General features: G+C 48.2%; 1 protein-coding gene across 1 annotated transcript in view; it reads right to left on the bottom strand.

Moving 5' to 3' along the window:
- Positions 1-337: 337 nt before the first annotated feature.
- Positions 338-21,471, bottom strand: part of LOC126198994 (myogenesis-regulating glycosidase-like) — a 94,703-nt gene continuing 73,569 nt past the window's right edge. Inside the window, exon 6 of the mRNA XM_049935667.1 lies at positions 338-646. Coding sequence (XP_049791624.1) covers positions 447-646 — 200 coding nt within the window. The 3' untranslated portion in view covers positions 338-446. The remainder of the gene's footprint in view (positions 647-21,471) is intronic.

The following is a 21,471-nucleotide window of genomic DNA, read 5'->3' on the forward strand; positions in this document are numbered from 1 at the left end:
GTAAATGTGGCTGCCATAAGTGCATAAACCTGTCGCCATACCTGGAGCACGTTTACACACTCGAGCTGAGCCTAAATAAAATTATTCTGCCCTCCGAAATGTAATCTTGAATCAGATGTATGCATACCAACTTACATCACGTTATGAAATTAAACAGTATTAAACACGATAAACCTAACGAAGAAAATTTAAAAATTCCGAAAATAAATCCGCGTAAATGCGCCGTATATACTGCAAAAACCCACTCGATGAAGGTGTAAAGACATATTGCATGCACATTAACTGATCTGCTTAAACTGAAACAATGTGAAGGTGGTATTTTAAGGAAGGGATAATATACGTGGGGATACTTTTATTTGTCGTATTCCACATATTATAATGCGTGCTTTTACAAACGTATTTTGGGAGATATGTACATCTGTGTTAACAGAGAAACACCATTCTTACTACTCTTCTGTGACCCTGGTGAAATAGGGTAAGACATTGAGTGGTGCCGAGTAGTTGGTGAGCCAGATGGGTCCCTCTATGATGGGGTGCTCGGGGTCCACCTCGTCCGTCCAGTTACCACTGGGCAGGTAGATGTCGCGGCTAACGGCGCCCTCCTCCAGCACCGGTGCCACCAATATGTCCTCTCCCAGCAGGTACTCTGCACACAAAATATTAAAATACGACAAATATGTAAAATCCAGTTTTATCTGATATTACAAAACAAGCATATTTGACTCAGCCCACAGGGGCTAATACTTCATAGCGATTCATCGATCCCGCCAGCTCTCACCACTAGGGCGCTGCACCTTCACTTTGTATTGTGTTACATCAGCGAGAGTTTCTTTCGCAGTTAGTTTGATACTCCGTACGTACAGTACTGGCCATTAAAATTGCTACACCACGAAGATGACGTGCTACAGACGCGAAATTTAACCGACAGGAAGAAGATGCTGTGATATGCAAATGATTAGCTTTAAAGAGCATTCACACAATGTTGGCGCCGGTGGCGACACCTACAACGTGCTGACATGAGGAAACATTCCAACCGATTTCTCGTACACAAACAGCAGTAGAGCGGCGTTGCTTGGTGAAACGTTGTTGTGATGCCTCGTGTAAGGAGGAGAAATGGGTACCATCACGTTTCCGACTTTGATAAAGGTCGGATTGTAGCCTATCGCGATTGCGGTTTAACGTATCGCGACATTGCTGCTCTCGTTGGTCGAGATCCAGTGACTGTTAGCAAAATATGGAATCTGTGGGTTCAGGAGGGTAATACGGAACGCCGTGCTGGATCCCAACGGCCTCGTATCACTAGCAGTCGAGATGGCAGGCATCTTATCCGCATGGCTGTAACGGATCGTGCAGCCACGTCTCGATCCCTGAGTCAACAGATGGTGACTTTGCAAGACAACAATTATCTGCACGAACAATTCAACGACGTTTGCAGCAGCACGGACTATCAGCTCGGAGACCATGGTTGCGGTTACCCTCGACGCTGCATCACAGACAGGAGCGCTTGCGATGGTGTACTCAACGACGAACCTGGGTGTACGAACGGCAAAACGTAATTTTTTCGGATAAATCCAGGTTCTGTTTACAGCACCTTGATGGTCACATGCATGTTTGGCGACATCGCGGTGACCGCACATTGGAAGCGTGTATTCGTCATCGCCATACTGGCGTATCACTCGGCGTGATGGAAGGGGTGCCACTGGTTACACGTCCCGGTCACCTCTTGTTCGCATTGACGGCACTCTGAACAGTGGACGTTACATTTCAGATGTGTTACGACCCGTCGCTCTACCCTTCATTCGATCCCTGCGAAACCCTACATTTCAGAAGGATAATGCACGACAGCATGTTGCAGGTCCTGTACGGGCCTTTCTGGATACAGAAAATGTTCGACTGCTGCCCTGGCCAGCACATTCTCCAGATCTCTCACCAATTGAAAACGTCCAATGGTGACCGAGCAACTGGCTCGTCGTAATACACCAGTCACTACTCTTGATGAACTGTGGTATCGTGTTGAAGCTGCATGGGCAGCTGTACATGTAGACGCCATCCAACCTCTGTTTGACTCAATGCCCAGGCGTATCAAGGCCGTTATTACGGCCAGAGGTGGTTGTTCTGGGTACTGATTTCTAAGGATTTATGCACCCAAATTGCGTGAAAATGTAATCATATGTCAGTTCCAGTATAATATATTCGTGCAATGAATACCCGTTTATCATCTGCATTTCTTCTTGGTGTAGCAATTTCAACGGCCAGTAGTGTATGAAATGGCCACCGTTCCCGATAGAAATTGTTTTTTACGACATTTAACAAACACCTTTCTCACCTGTAGATAGTGGCCAGATGGATCGCAGAAACGTTGTGTCAGTATGAGTGTATGATCGTGCTGCAGACTCGACCAGCATGTTAGCAAGGTATTCTGTTAAATTAGTAGTTGTAATGAAATCATAGAAATAATTTCGACTTGTATGTAATAATGTTGATTATTATATGACTGATTGAGCGGGTCCGAACAGGTCCGGAAAGCCCAACGCTACCGACCGGCAGTAGTGTCATCCTCAGCCGGTAGGCGTTACTGAATGTGGATACCGACAAGCATGTGGCCGGCACACAGCTCTCTCGTCCGTTGTCGCTTTTCGTGACCGGAGCCGCTACTCGTGTCAAGTACTTCCTCAATTTATTTCACCAGGACTGAGTGCACCCCGCTTGCAAACTGTGCTCGGCAGATCGGGGACCGGTGTTACCACAGCGGCAACACCGGGTCCGGTCAGATCACCGAAGTTAAGCCCTCTCGGGCTTGGCTAGCACTTGGATAGGTGACAATCCAGGCTGCCGAGCGCTGATGATGTGGGATGCGCTCAGCCCTTGTGAGGTCGATTGAGGAAGTACTTGACTGAGAAATAGCGGCATCGGTCACGAAAACTGACAACGGCGGGGGGAGCAGTGTGCTGACAATATCCTCTCTGGTATTCGCATCCAGTGACATCTGTCGGCTGAAGGTGACACGGTGGATGGTCGGTGCCTTTGGGTCTTCCGTTGCCTGTTCGGACGGAGTTAGTCACATAATAATCAACATAGGCAACATGCGTTTTGGTACCGGTGCTCATTCCTTACATTACAAGTAAATAACACGGCTTTAAAGCTTGTAATTGGGTTGGAAACCTGAATGTGTAACTATAACCATTAAATAGCAACCTTCTGCCATATCTAAGTACTTGACTCTTAATACAGTGGATATACTGCTTGACAAGGAGAATATAATATACCCAATCCCAAAGAAAGCAGACGTTGACAGATCTGGAAATTACCGAAATATCAGTTTAATAAGCCACGGCTCCAAAATACTAACACGAATTCTTTACAGACGAATGGAAAAACTGGTAGAAGCCGACCACGGGGAAGATCAGTTTGAATGTGATTTGAGACTTTCTCGGCGTATTCCATTCGTGAAATCTTCTCGGGTGATCAGCCGAGTAAAGGCGTCGTCTTCTCGCAACGTTTCGAAGGGTTTCGTACCCATCATCTTCAAGCGAAGTGTCGAGATGCTGCTGCTGCTGCTGCTTACATCTATTACTTTCCCCTCTTTGGGGAAGTGTGAGGGGGAGTTTGTAGCCTTTCGGCTTTTACTCCCCTGTGAACGTGTGTGTATGTGTTTTTCTTTTTTTTCTATAGTTTCTTTGGTGTCTGTGACTTGAGATGTTTGTTGTGAGTGAGTCTGGTACTTGCCTGAGGTAGGCGAAAAGATTGGTGTTATGTGGGAAGGAACTGGATTAGGGATTGGGTTTTGGGATTTTCTCTTCGACTTAATCGTCGAAGATCGTCATAGGGCGCTTATGCTTATCGCGGGACATGTCATACCGACCTAGGGAGTGGATGAGCGCGTTACCGGATCTGGAAGAACCCTCATAGAAGGCCCTTGCCAGATCCTGGAAACGCTCTCTCAGGAGTGGGATTTCGGCTGCGGCGTGCAAGTCGTCCGTGGGGAATCCATAAGGTAGACGCAGCGCCCTTCTGAGGGCGCGGTTCTGCAGCCTCTGGAGTTTGTCCAGGTGCTGCTTTGCCGCGTATCCCCAGACAGGGCACGCATACTCCATCACCGGCCTGATCAGGGCCTGGTATACATTTACTGCTACTGGGCAAGGAAGGGAGCTGGTTGTGTTCAGGATAGGGTATAGGATGGACATTCTGGCGCAGACCTTCCTGTGGACCTCGTCTATGTGGGGTTTCCACGTAAGACGAGAGTCCAAGGTTACGCCAAGGTACTTGGCGGTTCTGCGCCAGGGGAGTTGGATTCCATTTAGGTGAAGGTGGAGGGGGGGACGTTGAGGAGGTTCGCGCCTTCCGAGCCTGCGGGTAATCAGCATTGCCTGCGTCTTCTCAGAGTTGATGGTGATGCGCCAGCGACGGGCCCATGTTTCCGTGTCATCTAAAACCTTTTGTAGCCTACGGATGACCAGGTCCTTGTTCGCGTTTCTCGTGTAGAAGGCTGTATCGTCGGCGTACTGCGCAGTGTGCACCAGGGGGGCCGTTGGTGTGTCCGCAGTGTACAAACTGTACAATACGGGCCCCAGGACCGATCCCTGTGGCACCCCAGCACGAATACGCCTTCTGGTGGAGGTGGCAGTTTCTACTTTGACGGAGAAAGTCCTATTCGTGAGATAGCTCTTGATCAGCTGAACTATGCTCCCGGGAAACCCTTGTGTATACAACTTGTAGAGTAGCCCTCTATGCCATACTGAATCAAAGGCTTTGGCTACGTCTAGTAGCACTATCCCGCAGTAGCCTCTGTGGTTGAAGCCCTCTGTGGCTGCTTCAACCATTCTCATAACCTGTTGTGGGGCAGAGTGGTTTCTGCCGGAACCCAAATTGGAAATCCGGCAGAATTTGCTCTCTGGTGATATGTTCTTGTATGGGTCTTAGTTGGAGGCGCTCATAGATCTTGCTGAGCGTTGGCAAGAGGCTAATCGGCCTGTAGTGCTGCGGGAATAGAGGGTCTTTCCCTGGTTTGTGTATCGCGACCACTTCCGCATGTTTCCAGCAAGCTGGGAAAACACGGGATCGAGTAATCTCGTTGAGGACGTTCGCGATGTGTGTGATTGCTGTAGGTGGGAGATTTTTGACTAACTGATTAGTGACACTGTCGTGCCCTGGTGCCCTTTTTGTAGGGAGGGACCTGATTACTCTTGCCACGTCCTCGGGGGCAAAAAGTATGGGTTCGTCCTCTGGGTCCTCCTCGGCATTGAGGAAGACAGTCAGTTGACGACTGACTACCTCTTCATGCTCTTCATCCTGGGGTTCTGCCGCTTGGAACTGCTTCTCTAAGGAGTCGGCGAGGGCGTTGGCCTTTCCAGCATGGCTGTAGACCAGTTTGGCACCTGCTCTGGAGGTTACTCTAGAATTCCAATCAGGATGTTTGGCATTGAAGTCTCCCCCTATTATGAGTTTGCCTTCAATTTGCCCTAGAGCAGCTATGTCTCCCTCATCTAACTGGTCATGTGGGGGTCGGTAGACTGCAACAATTGTTAGGGGTCCAGTGGCAGTGGTTACTTCCACCGCCACTGCTTCGATTTTGTTGGTAGCTGGTAAGAATACCTGGTGGTGGGGGATCCCTCTTTTTACATATATGGCCACTCCTCCGCCTTGGGTTGGCCTGTCTTTGCGGTAGGTAACGTAGTTGGGAACTGTCGCTTTTATTCCCGGTTTTAGGTGGGTTTCTCCCATCATGCATATGTCGATGGAGAACTCCTTCATGAGTTCTCTGAACTCGACCGCTTGATTAACAATGCCGTCTGCGTTAAAGACGCACATTGTCAGGCCTTGAATATTCGGTCGTCTATTCATGATGGGGTTTTGGTGCTACTGAGGAAGTCGCAGAGGGGAGCGACTGCTGGACTGTTGCCTGAAGGGCGACGAGGATCTGTGTGTTCTGCCTCTGGGCTTCCCTGAATTCCTTCATCATTTCAATGACGAGGTTCATGGTCTGCACCATTACGCCTAACAACTGATCCCTGGGGGGGGAGTGTGTGTGGAGTTCCCTAGGTCTTCCTCCGTCGTGGTGGACCTGGTCGTTGTTGCTGTGTGTTTCCCGGTGTTGTTCTTGTGATAGTGTCTGGTGTTGTGGTGATTGGGCCACGCTTTCATGGTTCCTCGGAGGAGAAACCACTTCCGCATATGTCGCCCTCGGTGTGTCCGGCCTTGGTTTTCCCCAGGCCTTGTCTGTGTGTGTTGTAATGTTTTGGTTTCTTGTGTGTCTGGATGGGTTCGTGGTGTTTTCTTTTCGTGTGTGGGGGGCGGCCTTTGCGCCCTTTGCCTGCTGTGTGTGTCTTTTATGGACCTCACAACCTTGGTAGCCCGCTGTGTGGTTTTTGCCACACAGCGCGCACCTTACTTGCGGGTCCGTGTGTTTTATGTTGCACGTACGTGCGTCGTGGGCCTCGGCGCATTTTCTGCACCTCACTGCCATTGAGCAGTGTGCCGCAATGTGGTTGAGGCCCTGACATCTGAAGCACTGCACCGTCTTGTTTTTGCGGCGCAGTGGTTCAGTGGTCACAGGGACCGCCAGGATCGTCTTAATGTCCCTTTTGTTCTGTGGGACGTCTGGCAGTGTGACCTGATACAGGGGCCATTTGCTGCCTATGTTTCCCATCTGTTGGACCGCCTTGACGATGTACCCCTGGGCAGTCAGGTCTGTTTTGATCGCCTGGGGGGCCACTCGTCTCGGTAGGTCTCTTATGACTATGTTTCTGTTACGTGTTTTTGTTGTAGGGAAAGTGTAGTGGGGTATGTTTTTGCTGTTGAGAAGTGTTTTTATTGTGTTGTAGTGCTCGAGTGTGAGTAATGTTATTTTTATTTTGTCACCACCAGCAGGTTTTGCTTTGAAATTGCCTCCCCCGATTGCTGTTTTTAGCATTTCGAAGAGTTCCTCGTAGTTCCGAGCGAACTCCGCGACGATCGGAGGGAGGTGGTGGGTGACCTGGTTTTGTGTTTGTGTTGTTTCTTGCGGTGTCTCTGGCTCATCGGCCACCGCCTGGAACCTGTTTGGGGTGGGTTCCACTCCCCGGGCCGGCAGGAGCCTCGGCTGGCGAAACGTTTTCTTCGCCAGCACGAAACCATCCGCATCCTGCCCGGTTTCGTGGTTCCCTTCCAGTGCCGGTGTTTCCTGGTCCCCTCCCAGGACGACGACAGGTGCTGTCGGGGGCGCTGGCTCCTCAGAGGGTGTGGAAGTGGTTGGGGTGGTGGTGGTGGAGTGTTTTTTCCCCTTGGAGTGCTTCTCCTTCTTGTCCTTCCTTACACGCCGTTGCTTGGATGTGGTGGACTTGAGTGGGGGGGATTTGAGGAACTGGGATCGGGTAGGGGGTTGGGTGGCAGTTGCGGGTTTGGGAAGGATTTTAGCCGGCTGACTGGACTTCTGCTTGCCGTTCAGGTTGCGGATGTGGTCAGCAAGGAGGCCACAGCTGTTGGCAAGCAGGAGAGGGCTGAGGAGTGGGGAGGGAGGGGCGGGATCGCAAATCCTGACGATGTATTTGTCTGTCTGCGTTTTGTGTAGTTTTGCCATGTCGGTACGGGAAGGGGGCTTGCTGCCAGGTTGTTGTCAGTTGCAACTTTTGTTGGCACCGTTGGGTTTTCCGGTTGCAGAGCTGACCCTAACAGCACGATGGCAGACGCGGAATTCTGGACGGGGGCGGCGGAAAACCTCTCTGTGGTTCCGCGGCCCGCTTCCAGGTCCTGGCCTACTTTTTCCCTATTCTTGGGGGGGGGGGGGGGCAGAGACTGACTCTGCGGCAGCTGAAGTGCTCGAGACGGCCGGCCGCGCGGCCCGCGGCAACAAGAAGGCGCGCCTCGTGTCATCGGCGGAAAGAGACCGCCGCGACCCCAAGGCGCCACCCAAGCTCGGCACATCACAACGACGAGAAGACACGACAACTCTGCCAGGCGACGCCATGCAAAATTTTCTCCCAGTGCCGTCCGTGCTAAGACCTCGACGCAAGTGCCCGTCAATGTTTTAATAAAAACAAAGCCGGTGTACACTCCTGTTTGTACTCCCGTGCAAGCGGGGGCCTATGGCTGACAGTACGCGAGTGAGAGGAGCGATGCTCAACCCTCGACTGCTACTCAGCGAGTGTGTGGTGGGAGATAGGATGCCAATCGAAGGTGTTGAGTGGATCGACGGAAACACATATGCAAGCAGTGAGATCCACAAGAGAAAAGCCACGGAAAAACAATGTGGCAAGTTCACCAGACTGTCTGGAGCCCGGCAACATGCCGACCACACAACCAATGCCAAGACTGTCATCAATCTGGCAGGCAAAGAACTGGACGAGACCACAATATCAGTGCTGTCGAGAGGACTTAACTTTGCTCCAGTACCCAGGACACTACCTAAGCGAGACATTATCAGCAGCATCGAGCAAGCCGTGCGCGGCCTCCCTACGGAGGCAGCTGAGGAAGTTAGGAGAGAGACGTGCAGGGTCCTGGAGAAGGCAAAAATGCCCAAGAACAACATAGCGTCTGCTGAATGGAAGGCTCTTAAGGCCCTACGTGAGGATGAGGACACTGTCGTTCTAGCTGCTGACAAAGGCAATGCCACGGTGATACTGAGGAAAGAAGATTATTGGCAGAAGATAAACTCACTGCTACAAGATACTGCCTACAAGCAACTGGACAAGGACACGACAGCTTCCGTGACTCGCAAGACCATCGCCTTGCTCAATGACTCTGGACTGGAAAAGGACGTCATCAGGAAGCTGTACCCCAGAGCACCGGCACCACCACGGCTATATGGGCTCCCTAAGATCCACAAAGACGGAGTTCCATTGCGACCCATAGTGAGCACCATCAACTCACCGACATATGGTTTAGCCAAGTACCTAGCACAACTGCTCAAACCGATCGTGGGTCACTGTGAGCACCATGTCAAGAACTCGGCGGAGTTTGTGAAGGTACTACAAGGCTTTCGCCTGGATAAAGAAGATCTTCTTGTCAGCTTTGACGTCACCTCACTCTTCACACGAGTACCGCTGGAAGACTCCCTAGCGCTGCTCGAAACACGCTTTAGTGAGGACACAATAAAGCTGTTCCGGCATGTGTTAACAAACACCTACTTCAAGTGTGGAGGCAAATTTTATGAACAAGTGGATGGTGTAGCCATGGGGTCCCCCTTAGCTCCAGGCATCGCTAATCTTTACATGGAGCACTTTGAAGACATAGTCCTGGACACCGCCCCATTGAAACCTAAAGCCTTTTACAGATATGTGGACGACACTTTTGTCGTGTGGCCACATGGCAGAGAGAACCTGCAAGACTTCCTGCGACATCTCAACAGCATACACAGCAACATACAATTCACCATGGAGGTGGAAGAAAACGGAAGCTTGCCCTTCCTTGACATTCTAATCAAGAGGCACCCTGATGGCACCTTGGGTCACGCTGTGTATAGGAAGAAGACACATACGGATTTATACCTTCATGCACAGAGTTGCCACCACCCAGCACAACGCAACTCAGTGCTTAACACACTTGTGCACAGGGCCAAGTCTATCTGTGATGATGACAGCCTACCTGCAGAGTTACAACACCTAAGGAAGACCTTCCGCAGCAACGGTTATAATGAGACGCAAATCTCGCGCGCCCTACACAAGAGCAGGAAGATAGACACACCAGAAGAAGAAGATGAGACCAGATGCCTGGCATTTCTACCATACGCGGGACCGCCAACAGCCAAGATTGCCCGCATTCTGGAGAAGCACAACATCAAGACAATTTTTCATGCCCCAAGTAAAATTAAGGACATACTTGGCTCAGTCAAAGACCACCTAGGACTGCAGACTCCGGGCGTATACAGTATTGAATGTGAATGTGGTACGAAATACATCGGACAAACGTAGCGCTGCATCACGCAGAGGCGCGCGGAACACATTAGAAATGTACGCCTTGGTCAGACAGAAAAATCGGCGGTAGCGGAACATAGCCTTAACGAAGGACACACCTTCCTCTTTGAGGGTACGAAGAAGCTGTGTGACGCTAAAGGATTTTGGGACTCAGTTTTCAAAGAGGCTGTAGAAATTCGGTTGAACAGCAACCTGATCAATCGAGACACTGGTTTCCAACTTAGTACAGCCTGGAATCCCGCAATAACTAAAATTAGAAGAGAACGCTCCGGCACGAAGACGGCAGCGGCCACAGACGTATTAGGAACCGGCAGGGACTCGACGCCCGGTCCGCGCCGCGAACCACCCACCACTGGCGCGGCGGCCGATTCCGCAGGTACCTGATTGGTCGGCGCCCGGAATCAGTCACTGGTCCAGGAGCCTTTATAGGACCGCGCAACACAGCATCTCGACACCCACCTAAAACCGGGAATAAAAGCGACAGTTCCCAACTACGTTACCTACCGCAAAGACAGGCCAACCCAAGGCGGAGGAGTGGCCATATATGTAAAAAGAGGGATCCCCCACCACCAGGTATTCTTACCAGCTACCAACAAGATCGAAGCAGTGGCGGTGGAAGTAACCACTGCCACTGGACCCCTAACAATTGTTGCAGTCTACCGACCCCCACATGACCAGTTAGATGAGGGAGACATAGCTGCTCTAGGGCAAATTGAAGGCAAACTCATAATAGGGGGAGACTTCAATGCCAAACATCCTGATTGGAATTCTAGAGTAACCTCAAGAGCAGGTGCCAAACTGCAACAACTAGCGCGCACCCACCACTTCGAAACATGGGGTCCAGTCGAGCCCACACATTTTCCAAAAAATGGAGGCAGGCCCGACGTGTTAGACATAGCTCTCACTAGGAGGATCGCAGGGTTTGTGGCCGCAAGGACGATCAACAGAATGTCCTCCGACCACAACCCAGTGATTCTGGAGGTCGATGTGGGAGAATGGGTAGCACTCCCACGGTACCAGACGTCGTACAAACGTACAGACTGGGAGCGATACCAGGAAACTGTCGCCTCTGATATCGCTCGCGCTCCGCCACCTACTGCCGAAACAGTAGAACAAGCGCTACAAGACCTAACAGGCACCATCTTGCAGGCAGCGGAAGAAGCCACCCCTCCACAAAGGGATGGCCCACCGCCGCAAATACAGCTCCCGGAACACTTGCTAGCTCAAATTCGACATAAGAACAGAGTGGCAAAAGAGTGGAAGATCACCAGAAATCAGGCCACCAGGAGGCTGCTCAATCGTCTACAGAGAGAACTGAAGGTTGCGCTCAATGAGCACAGAAACCAGCAATGGCAAAACCGCCTCACAGCTCTCAAAGTAGACGATCATACTCTATGGCAAGCGACCAAACAGTTTACAAAACGACGCGCTAGGATGCCGCCACTGCATGGCGAGCGCGGACTGGTCTACAGCCATGCTGGAAAGGCCAACGCCCTCGCCGACTCCTTAGAGAAGCAGTTCCAAGCGGCAGAACCCCAGGATGAAGAGCATGAAGAGGTAGTCAGTCGTCAACTGACTGTCTTCCTCAATGCCGAGGAGGACCCAGAGGACGAACCCATACTTTTTGCCCCCGAGGACGTGGCAAGAGTAATTAGGTCCCTCCCTACAAAAAGGGCACCAGGGCACGACAGGGTCACTAATCAGTTAGTCAAAAATCTCCCACCTACAGCAATCACACACATCGCGAACGTCCTCAACGAGATTACTCGATCCCGTGTTTTCCCAGCTTGCTGGAAACATGCGGAAGTGGTCGCGATACACAAACCAGGGAAAGACCCTCTATTCCCGCAGCACTACAGGCCGATTAGCCTCTTGCCAACTCTCAGCAAGATCTATGAGCGCCTCCTACTAAGACCCATACAAGAACATATTACCAGAGAGCAAATTCTGCCGGATTTCCAATTTGGGTTCCGGCAGAACCACTCTGCCCCACAACAGGTCATGAGAATGGTTGAAGCAGCCACAGAGGGCTTCAACCACAGAGGCTACTGCGGGATAGTGCTACTAGACGTAGCCAAAGCCTTCGATTCAGTATGGCATAGAGGGCTACTCTACAAGTTGTATACACAAGGGTTTCCCGGGAGCATAGTTCAGCTGATCAAGAGCTATCTCACGAATAGGACTTTCTCCGTCAAAGTAGAAACTGCCACCTCCACCAGAAGGCGTATTCGTGCTGGGGTGCCACAGGGATCGGTCCTGGGGCCCGTATTGTACAGTTTGTACACTGCGGACACACCAACGGCCCCCCTGGTGCACACTGCACAGTACGCCGACGATACAGCCTTCTACACGAGAAACGCGAACAAGGACCTGGTCATCCGTAGGCTACAAAAGGTTTTAGATGACACGGAAACATGGGCCCGTCGCTGGCGCATCACCATCAACTCTGAGAAGACGCAGGCAATGCTGATTACCCGCAGGCTCGGAAGGCGCGAACCTCCTCAACGTCCCCCCCTCCACCTTCACCTAAATGGAATCCAACTCCCCTGGCGCAGAACCGCCAAGTACCTTGGCGTAACCTTGGACTCTCGTCTTACGTGGAAACCCCACATAGACGAGGTCCACAGGAAGGCCTGCGCCAGAATGTCCATCCTATACCCTATCCTGAACACAACCAGCTCCCTTCCTTGCCCAGTAGCAGTAAATGTATACCAGGCCCTGATCAGGCCGGTAATGGAGTATGCGTGCCCTGTCTGGGGATACGCGGCAAAGCAGCACCTGGACAAACTCCAGAGGCTGCAGAACCGCGCCCTCAGAAGGGCGCTGCGCCTACCTTATGGATTCCCCACGGACGACTTGCACGCCGCAGCCGAAATCCCACTCCTGAGAGAGCGTTTCCAGGATCTGGCAAGGGCCTTCTATGAGGGTTCTTCCAGATCCGGTAACGCGCTCATCCACTCCCTAGGTCGGTATGACATGTCCCGCGATAAGCATAAGCGCCCTATGACGATCTTCGACGATTAAGTCGAAGAGAAAATCCCAATACCCAATCCCTAATCCAGTTCCTTCCCATATAACAACAATCTTTTCGCCTACCTCAGGCAAGTACCAGACTCACTCACAACAAACATCACAAGTCACAGACACCAAAAAACTACAGAAAAATCACACACACACGCTCACAGGGGAGTAAAAGCCGAAAGGCTACAAACTCCCCCTCACATTTCCCCAAAGAGGGGAAAGCAATAGATGTAAGCAGCAGCAGCAGCAGCATCTCGACACTTCGCTTGAAGATGATGGGTACGAAACCCTTCGAAACGTTGCGAGAAGACGACGCCTTTACTCGGCTGATCACCCGAGAAGATTTCACGAGAGGAGAAGATCAGTTTGGATTCCGTAGAAATGTTGGAACACGTGAGGCTATACTGACCCTACGACTTATCTTAGAAAATAGATTAAGGAAAGGCAAACCTACGTTTCTAGCATTTGTAGACTTAGAGAAAGCTTTTGACAATGCTGACTGGAATACTCTCTTTCAAATTCTGAAGATGGCAGGGGTAAAATACAGGGACCGAAGGCTATCTAAAATTTGTGCAGAAACCAGAAGACATAAGAGTCGATGGACATGAAAGGGAAGCCTATCCCCGATGTTATTTAATCTGTATATTGAGCAAGCAGTAAAGGAAACAAAAATTTGGAGTAGGAATTAAAATGAATGGAGAAGAAATAAAGACTTTGAGGTTCACCGATGACACTGTTATTCTGTCAGAGACAGCAAAGGACTTGGAAGATCAGTTGAACGGAATGGACAGTGTCTTGAAAGGAGGATATAAGATGAACATCAACAAAAGCAAACGAGGATAATGGGATGTAGTCTGATTAAATCGGGAATTAGAATAGGAAATGAGACGCTTAAAGCAGTAAATGAGTTTGCTATTTGGGGAGCAAAATAACTGATGATGGTCGAACTAGAGAGGATATAAAAGGTAGACGCAACGGCAAGGAAAGCGTTTCTGAAGAAGAGAAATTTGTTAACATGGAGTATAGATTTATGTGTCAGGAAGTCTTTCCTGAAAGTATTTGTATGGAGTGCAGCCTTCTATGGAAGTGGAACGTGGACAATAAATAGCTTAGACAAGAAAAGAATAGAAGTTTTAGAAATGTGGTGCTACAGAAGAATGCTGAAGATTAGATTGGTAGATCATATAACTAATGAGGAGGTATTGAACAGAATTCGAGAGAAGAGAAATTTGTGGCACAACTTGACTAGAAGAAGGGATCGGTTGGTAGGGCATATTCTGAGGCATCTAGGGTTCACCAATTTGGTATTGGAGGGCAGCGTGGGGGGGAGGGGGGATAAAAATCGTAGAGGGAGACCAAGAGATGAATACACTAAAAAGATTCAGAAGGATGTGAGTTGCAGTGGGTACTGGGAAATGAAGAAGCTTGCACAGGATGGAGTAGCATGGTGAGCTGCATCAAACCAGTCTCAGGACTGAAGACCACAACAACAACAACATAGTGCTTCCGTCTGTCTCAAGTCATTTCAGCCAAGTATATGAGTGTTTCAGGAAAAAATGATAACAGTATTTTAAAATATTGTTTATTTTAATTCACAAGTGAGTTTCGAAGCTTTAATATTTTGTAATTTCTCCTGCATGTCAATTTCTTAGAGATATGAGATGTAAAAGTAGGTCTATATTATTTAGTACCTAGCAGCAACACTATGTTTCGAGGACAAGCGTATTCTTTACACATGAAGACACATCATAAGCAATGAACAATTAAGTCACATTAAAATCCGTAGTAGCGTCAGGACATCCCAGTGATGGTTGAAGGATCTGATGTAGCCACAGGATTGTCTTTTGGCGTCAGAGTAAACGTCTGCAACTACACCAACACTGTCTTCATAGCGTCTCTGCGGTTAAATAGAAAGCTGTTGTCCATTTGTTTCACTGAGTTACGGGTTTCGCTTCCTCTGTTTTTAAGTATCTTCAGTAGCCTGTTTTGTTTCTTACTGAAAACGCATGTATGTTCGTTTGTAGCAGCTTTTTCTGTGTTGCCTTCCTATAATTGGGTTAGAAAAACAAATTTGTGTAGAATTTACTCAATGTTTTCACGTGCTTTGGTTACACTCACTAATTTGTGTGGTTCTTTTTTCGAACCTGTGCCGCATTGAGTTATCCAGACATTCCAGGATGTCCGTGAACATTTCCTCATGTACACCTCACGTCTCACTAGCTTGCTGTCTATAACGTTTCTTTACTGTGTGTATTTGTTATATGACGTATTGCCAATCGATAACACGCGTCCTGCTGTCCGGTTGTATTCCAGTGGCTGTAAGCAGTTCAGTTTTCGTTTGTTTATAATGTACTGTACAGTGTGGTAGGAGGGAGGAGGGGGGGGGGGGGGCGGAGTTGCGACACGGAAATAGGAGGGCGACTTTATATGGTGAATATCGGTTATATTAGTTTGTGTGTTTTTAAATGGATGAAAGATGAGACGGAGGGCTGATTGGTTGAGTTTTTTTGCTGTGGTTGTATGCTATGCTTCAGCTGTATTGTTTCAGTGACCACAGAAAGAGGTGAGTTCCTGCATTCATTCTTTTCGTCATTCATGAATTTCTCATTCATTTCAAGGCCTTGTATATGGGGAAATTTTCCCGTACGTTATTACCTTTCTGTTACGATTTTCCATTGTTATTACTTTATAACTTGTTTCATGTTTCTTAGTTTTTGCACTTGCGTTATTCAGTGATGATCTAAGTTTGATAGCTGTGTTTACACTGCTGTCTTCTTATATGTACCTTCTGCCTTGTTATAAAATTACTGTCTGCCATCCCCTATTATACTGCTTTGCTGTCTGCGTCTGCGGCGTTGCGAGCCGGTCCAGTGGTGCCATTGTGAATCGTTCTCGGAATAAACTCCATGTACATCGCTATTAGCTACACTGGTACTGCAAACTGGCTGAGGAAAAGAAGTGTAGAAAATGTCCAGAAAATAAATGATGTGAAAACGACCAAAGAACACCAGTTATAAATGGCAGAGTTAATGGGACAATAGTCATAAAGGTTGACGAGTTTACTCCTTCTCCCCGAAGTTCAGAGGTAGGTTGGAAATGCATCATGTCAACCCTAGTCGAGGCATGATACATCTTTGGACAGGACACAATCCTAATGGTATTTATCTCTTACAAGTCGATCTCATGTAGAGGGGCGTCTGCGAAGGTGAAAATGAGAAAGCTCCAGAATATGTTGTCTTCCACTGCGCATTATTTAGCACCTCTAGACAGAACATCCCACAAACATCCTATCTATGCACGGCTGTAGGAGCACCGCGAAAGTAATCTGTAGTTGACGGTCTAGCTAACAAATCTCAAAGCGACGGATAGCTAAGTATAGGAAACGATGTCGCCACGCACTCCCCAGGGTGCAGTGGGTGCAAAATAGGGAGAAGGACTACAAAGTGATGGCGAGTTAAGAGGGAGAGTCAAGCATCTATGGTGACGTGTTCAGTCACGACGTCTGGCAAGTCGAGCTCACACCCCCATGGTTAGATGTCCACATCCACAGCGACACTTACACTTAAACCCTATCTGTTCCTACAGATCGAACTCTTAGTTTTCAAAACGATACATTGGTGTTACAGTTATAATACCAGTAGTTTTATCATATTATCAGTGCAAAATTCAATTGAAACTTTACATACAGTTCACCTTAGCTAGCAGCAACATCAACCCTGCAGGGGTAGGAAAAGGCTTTAAATCTACACAGCCTGTGTCACACCTCCGGGCCCACTTGGAAATAATAATAGCATGTTAGTAACCAGTCATAGTGTGCAGACTCGATGTGCATTCCAAGACTACAACCCCAGACGGCTGCAAAGGGACATGCTCAACATCATTTCATAAATGTTATTGTTTCTTTTCGCGTACTATCTTTTAGTTATATATCTTAAATTTGCCACGTTTTTCATATACAAAATGGGCTACACAAACCGCAAGTAGTTATTGCACATTCAAACAACGGACCTTACCGTTGGTGGGGAGACTTGCATGTCTCAGCGATACAGGTAGCCGTATCGCAGGTGAAACCACTACGGACTGTTTCTTTTGAGGGGCCACACAAACGTGTGGTTGCTGAAGAGGGGTAGCAGCCTTTTCATTAGTTGCAGGGGCAATGGTCAGATTGACTGATCTGGACTTGTAACATCAACCAAAACGGCCGTGCTATGCTGGTACTGCGAACGGCTGAAAGCAAGGGCAAGCTACAGACGTAATTTTTTCCAAGGGCGTCCTCTTGAGTAAAATATTCTAGAGGTAAGATAGTCCCCCATTCGGATCTCCGGGAGGACGACGTAGTTATCAGGAGAAACAAAACTGGCGTTCTACGGATAGGAGTGTGGAATGTCAGATCCCTTAATCGGGCAGGTAGGTTAGAAAATTCGAAAATGGAAATGGATAGGTTAAAGTTAGATATAGTTGGAATTAGTGAAGTTCGGTGGTAGGAGGAACAAGGCTTTTGGTCAGGTGAATACAGGATTATAAATACAAAATTAAATAGGGGCAATGCAGGAGTAGGTTTAATAATGAATAAAAAATAGGAGTGCGGGTAAGCTACTACAAACAGCATAGTGAAAGCATTATTGTGGCCAAGATAGACACGAAGCCCACGCCTACGACAGTAGTACAAGTTTATATGCCAACTAGCTCCGCAGATGCTGAATAGATTGAAGAGATATGTGACGAGAAAAGAGAAATTATTCACACAATTGGAGGGGACGAAAACTTAATTGTGATGGGGCACTGGTATTCGATAGTAGGAAAGAGAAGAGAAGGGAAAATAGTAGGTGAATACGTAAGGGGGGGAGATAGGTGGGGGGGGGGAGGGGGGGAATGAAAGAGACGGCTGCCTGGCAGAATTTTGCACACAGCGTAATTTAATCATCGGTAACACTTGGTTTAAGAATCACAAAACAAGGTTGTAGATGTGGAAGAGACATGGAGACGCCATTGGTTACATAAAGGTTATGCAGAAATTTAGGAAGCATATTCAAACTGTAAGACACTGCAGGGGCATATGTGGACTCTGACCACAATTTATTCGCTATTAACTGTAGATTAAAACTGAAGAAACTGCAAAAAGGTAGGAATTTAAGAATATAGGACCTGGATAACCTGAAAGAACCAGAGGTTGTAGAGGGTTTCAGAGGGATCATTAGGGAATTATTGAGAAGAACAGGTGAGAGAAGTACAATAGAAGAAGAATGGGTAGCTTTGAGAGATGAAAGAGTGAAGGCAGCACAGGATCAAGTAGGTAAAAAGACGAGGGCTAGTAGAAATCTTGGGGTAACGGAAGAGATATTGAATTTAATTGATGAAAGGAAAAAATGTAATAATGCAGTAAACGAAACAGACGAAAAGGAATACAAACTTCTCAAAAATGAGATAGACAGGAAGAGCAAAATGGCTAAGCACGGTAGGCTAGAGGACAAATGTAAGGGTGTAGAGGCATATATCACTAGGGGTTGGTTTAAATGGCTCTGAGCACTATGGGACTCAACATCTTAGGTCATAAGTCCCCTAGAACTTAACCTAACCAACCTAAGGACATCACACACACCCATGCCCGAGGCAGGATTCGAACCTGCGACCGTAGCAGTCCCGCGGTTCCGGACTGCAGCGCCAGAACCGCACGGCCACCGCGGCCGGCATCACTAGGTGTAAGATAGATACTGCCAGAGGAAAATTAGAGAGACCTTTGGAGAAAACAGAACCACATGCATGAATATCAAGAGCTCAGATGGAAAACCAGTTCTAAGCAAAGAAGGGAAAGCAGAAAGGTGGAAGGAGTATATAGAGGGTCTATACAAGGGCGATGTACTTGAGGACAATATTATGGAAATGCGTGAAGAGTTTGACAGAGCACTGAAAGATCTAAGTCGAAACAAGGCCCCAGGAGTAGACAACATTCCATTAGAACTACTGACAGCCTTGGGAGAGCCAGTCCTGACAAAACTCTACCATCTGGTGAGCAAGATGTATGAAACAGGCGAAATACCCTCAGACTTCAAGAAGAGTATAATAATTACAATCCCAAAGAAAGCAAGTGTTGACAGGCGGGAAAGTTTAATAAGTCAGGGCTGCAAAATACTAACACGAATTCTTTGCCGACGAATTGAAAAACTGGTACAAACCGACCTCGGTGAAGATCAGTTTGGATTCCGTGGAAATGTTAGAACACGCGAGGCAATACTCACCCTACGATTTGTCTTATCACATAGATTAAGGAAAGGCAAACCTACATTTATAGCATTTGTAGACTTAGAGAAAGCTTTTGACAATGTTGACTGGAATAATCTCTTTCAAATTCTGAAGGTGGCAGGGGACAAATACAGGGAGCGAAAGACTATTTACAATTTGTACAGAAACCAAATGGCAGTTATAAGAGTTGAGGGGCATAAAAGGGAAGCAGTGGTTGGGAAGGGAGTGAGACAGATTTGTAGCCTCTCCCCGATGTTATTCAATCTGTATATTGAGCAAGCAGTGAAGGAAACAAAAGAAAAATTTGGAGTAGGAATCTAAATCCATGGCGAAGAAAGAGGTTTGCCGACGTCATTGTAAATCTGTCAGAGACAGCAAAGGAACTGGAAGAGCAGCTGAATGGAATTGACAGTGTCTTGAAAGAGGAATATAAGATGAACATCAACAACAGGAAAAGGAGGACAATGGAATGTTGTCGAATTAAATCAGGTGATGCTGAGGGAATTAGATTAGGAAATGAGATAATTAAAGTAGTAGATACGTTTTGCTATCTGGGAAGAAAAATAACTGATGATGGTAGAAGTAGAGTTGATATAAAATGTAGACTGGCTATGGCAACGAAAGCGTTTCCGAAGAAGAGAAATTTGTTAACATCGAGTATAGATTTAAGTGACAAACTGCCTATTGCCTTCTGTCTCGGGTTCTTCGGCCGACGTTCATCTAATGATTTTTCTGACGTTTCGCCAGCACGAGTGGCTGGCATTGTCAAAGCTTCACCCTCCATTGCCGGTGGTGAACTGGAGGCGAGCTCGCGGCCGCAGACTATATGTACCTGGCGCGCCAACGTCCGAGGGCTTCTCCGCGGTCATTTCCGGTGCGGTTCTCCTCTTGCTACCTGCGACGGTCGTTCGCTGCAGTACGGGAAGCCAGGATCCGTTTACCTTAAGGCTTTCCTCTTTCTTGTTGAAACTGTTCGCGTGTTTTTGGATTTCTACAGCTTCTCTGAACAAGCGCGTATGATAGTGCTTCTCTACAGCCAGAACTTCCGTGTCGGCGAATTTTATTACGTGGTCGGTCTCATTCAGTGCGTGTTCTGCCACGGCCGATTTCTCCACCTGCCCCAACCTGCAATGTCGCTTATGCTCTTTGATCCTGGTGTTAATGGATCGTCCAGTCATTCCGACATAAACTTTTCCGCATGTGCAAGGTATACGGTATATTCCCGACATTGCAAGTGGGTCTCTTTTCTCCTTCGCCGATCTAAGACACTCTTTGATCTTCCTTGTCGGTTTGAAAATCGTCTTTACGCCGTGTTTGCGCAATATACGGCCGATTCTGTCCGTCACTCTGGGAATGTATGGCAGAAAGGCCGTACCCGACATTTCTTTTTCTGGTTCCTTGCTTCGCCGAGTGTTTGGCTCTGTTACACTTCTAATGTAATCTGTGGAGTACCCATTGCTCCTCAGAACAGTTTCCAGGTGTTGCATTTCTCGTTTGAGGTGTTGAGGCTCACATATTCGTCCTGCTCTCGTTACGAGCGTACTAATCATGCCTCTTTTCTGGCTCGGGTGGTGGTTTGACAGTTTGTGGAGGTATCGGTCCGTGTGTGTCGGTTTTCGATACACGCTGTGTCCCAGGTTTTCGCCGTCCCTTGTGACCAGCACATCTAGAAATGGCAGTTTCCTGTCCTTTTCTACCTCCATGGTAAATGTTATGTTGGCATGGAGGCTGTTCAAGTGTCTCAGGAATTCACCGAGCTGTTCTTCACCATGGCTCCACACCACGAAAGTATCATCGACGTACCTGTACCACACCTTAGGTTTGCAAGTCGCCGAGTCCAGTGCCTGTGCTTCGAATTGTTCCATGAATAAGTTGGCCACCACTGGACTGAGAGGACTACCCATGGCGACGCCTTCCAGCTGTTCGTAGAAATCGCCATTCCACGTGAAATAGCTCGTGGTGAGACATGCATGGAAGAGCTTTTTGATGTCTTGCGGGAACATGGAACCGATGTGCTCCAGAGCGTCGCTGAGTGGCACTTTCGTAAATAACGAAACAACATCAAAACTGACCAGGATGTCGTTTGGCGCAAGTTTCAGTTTCTTCAGCTTCTCAATGAAATGTCCTGAGTCCTTAATGTATGTGTCGGTCTTTCCCACGTGTGGCTGTAGCAGAGAGGCCAAGTGTTTCGCCAGTTTATACGTTGGTGAGCCAGGAGCGCTCACGATCGGTCTCAGTGGAACGTTGTTCTTATGGATCTTGGGTAATCCATACAGCCGAGGTGGTAGGGCTTCTGTGTTGCGCAGGTTTCTCTGTATGTCCG

This window comes from Schistocerca nitens, chromosome 8 (genome assembly GCF_023898315.1).
Source record: "Schistocerca nitens isolate TAMUIC-IGC-003100 chromosome 8, iqSchNite1.1, whole genome shotgun sequence".
NCBI classification, from domain to species: domain Eukaryota; kingdom Metazoa; phylum Arthropoda; class Insecta; order Orthoptera; family Acrididae; genus Schistocerca; species Schistocerca nitens.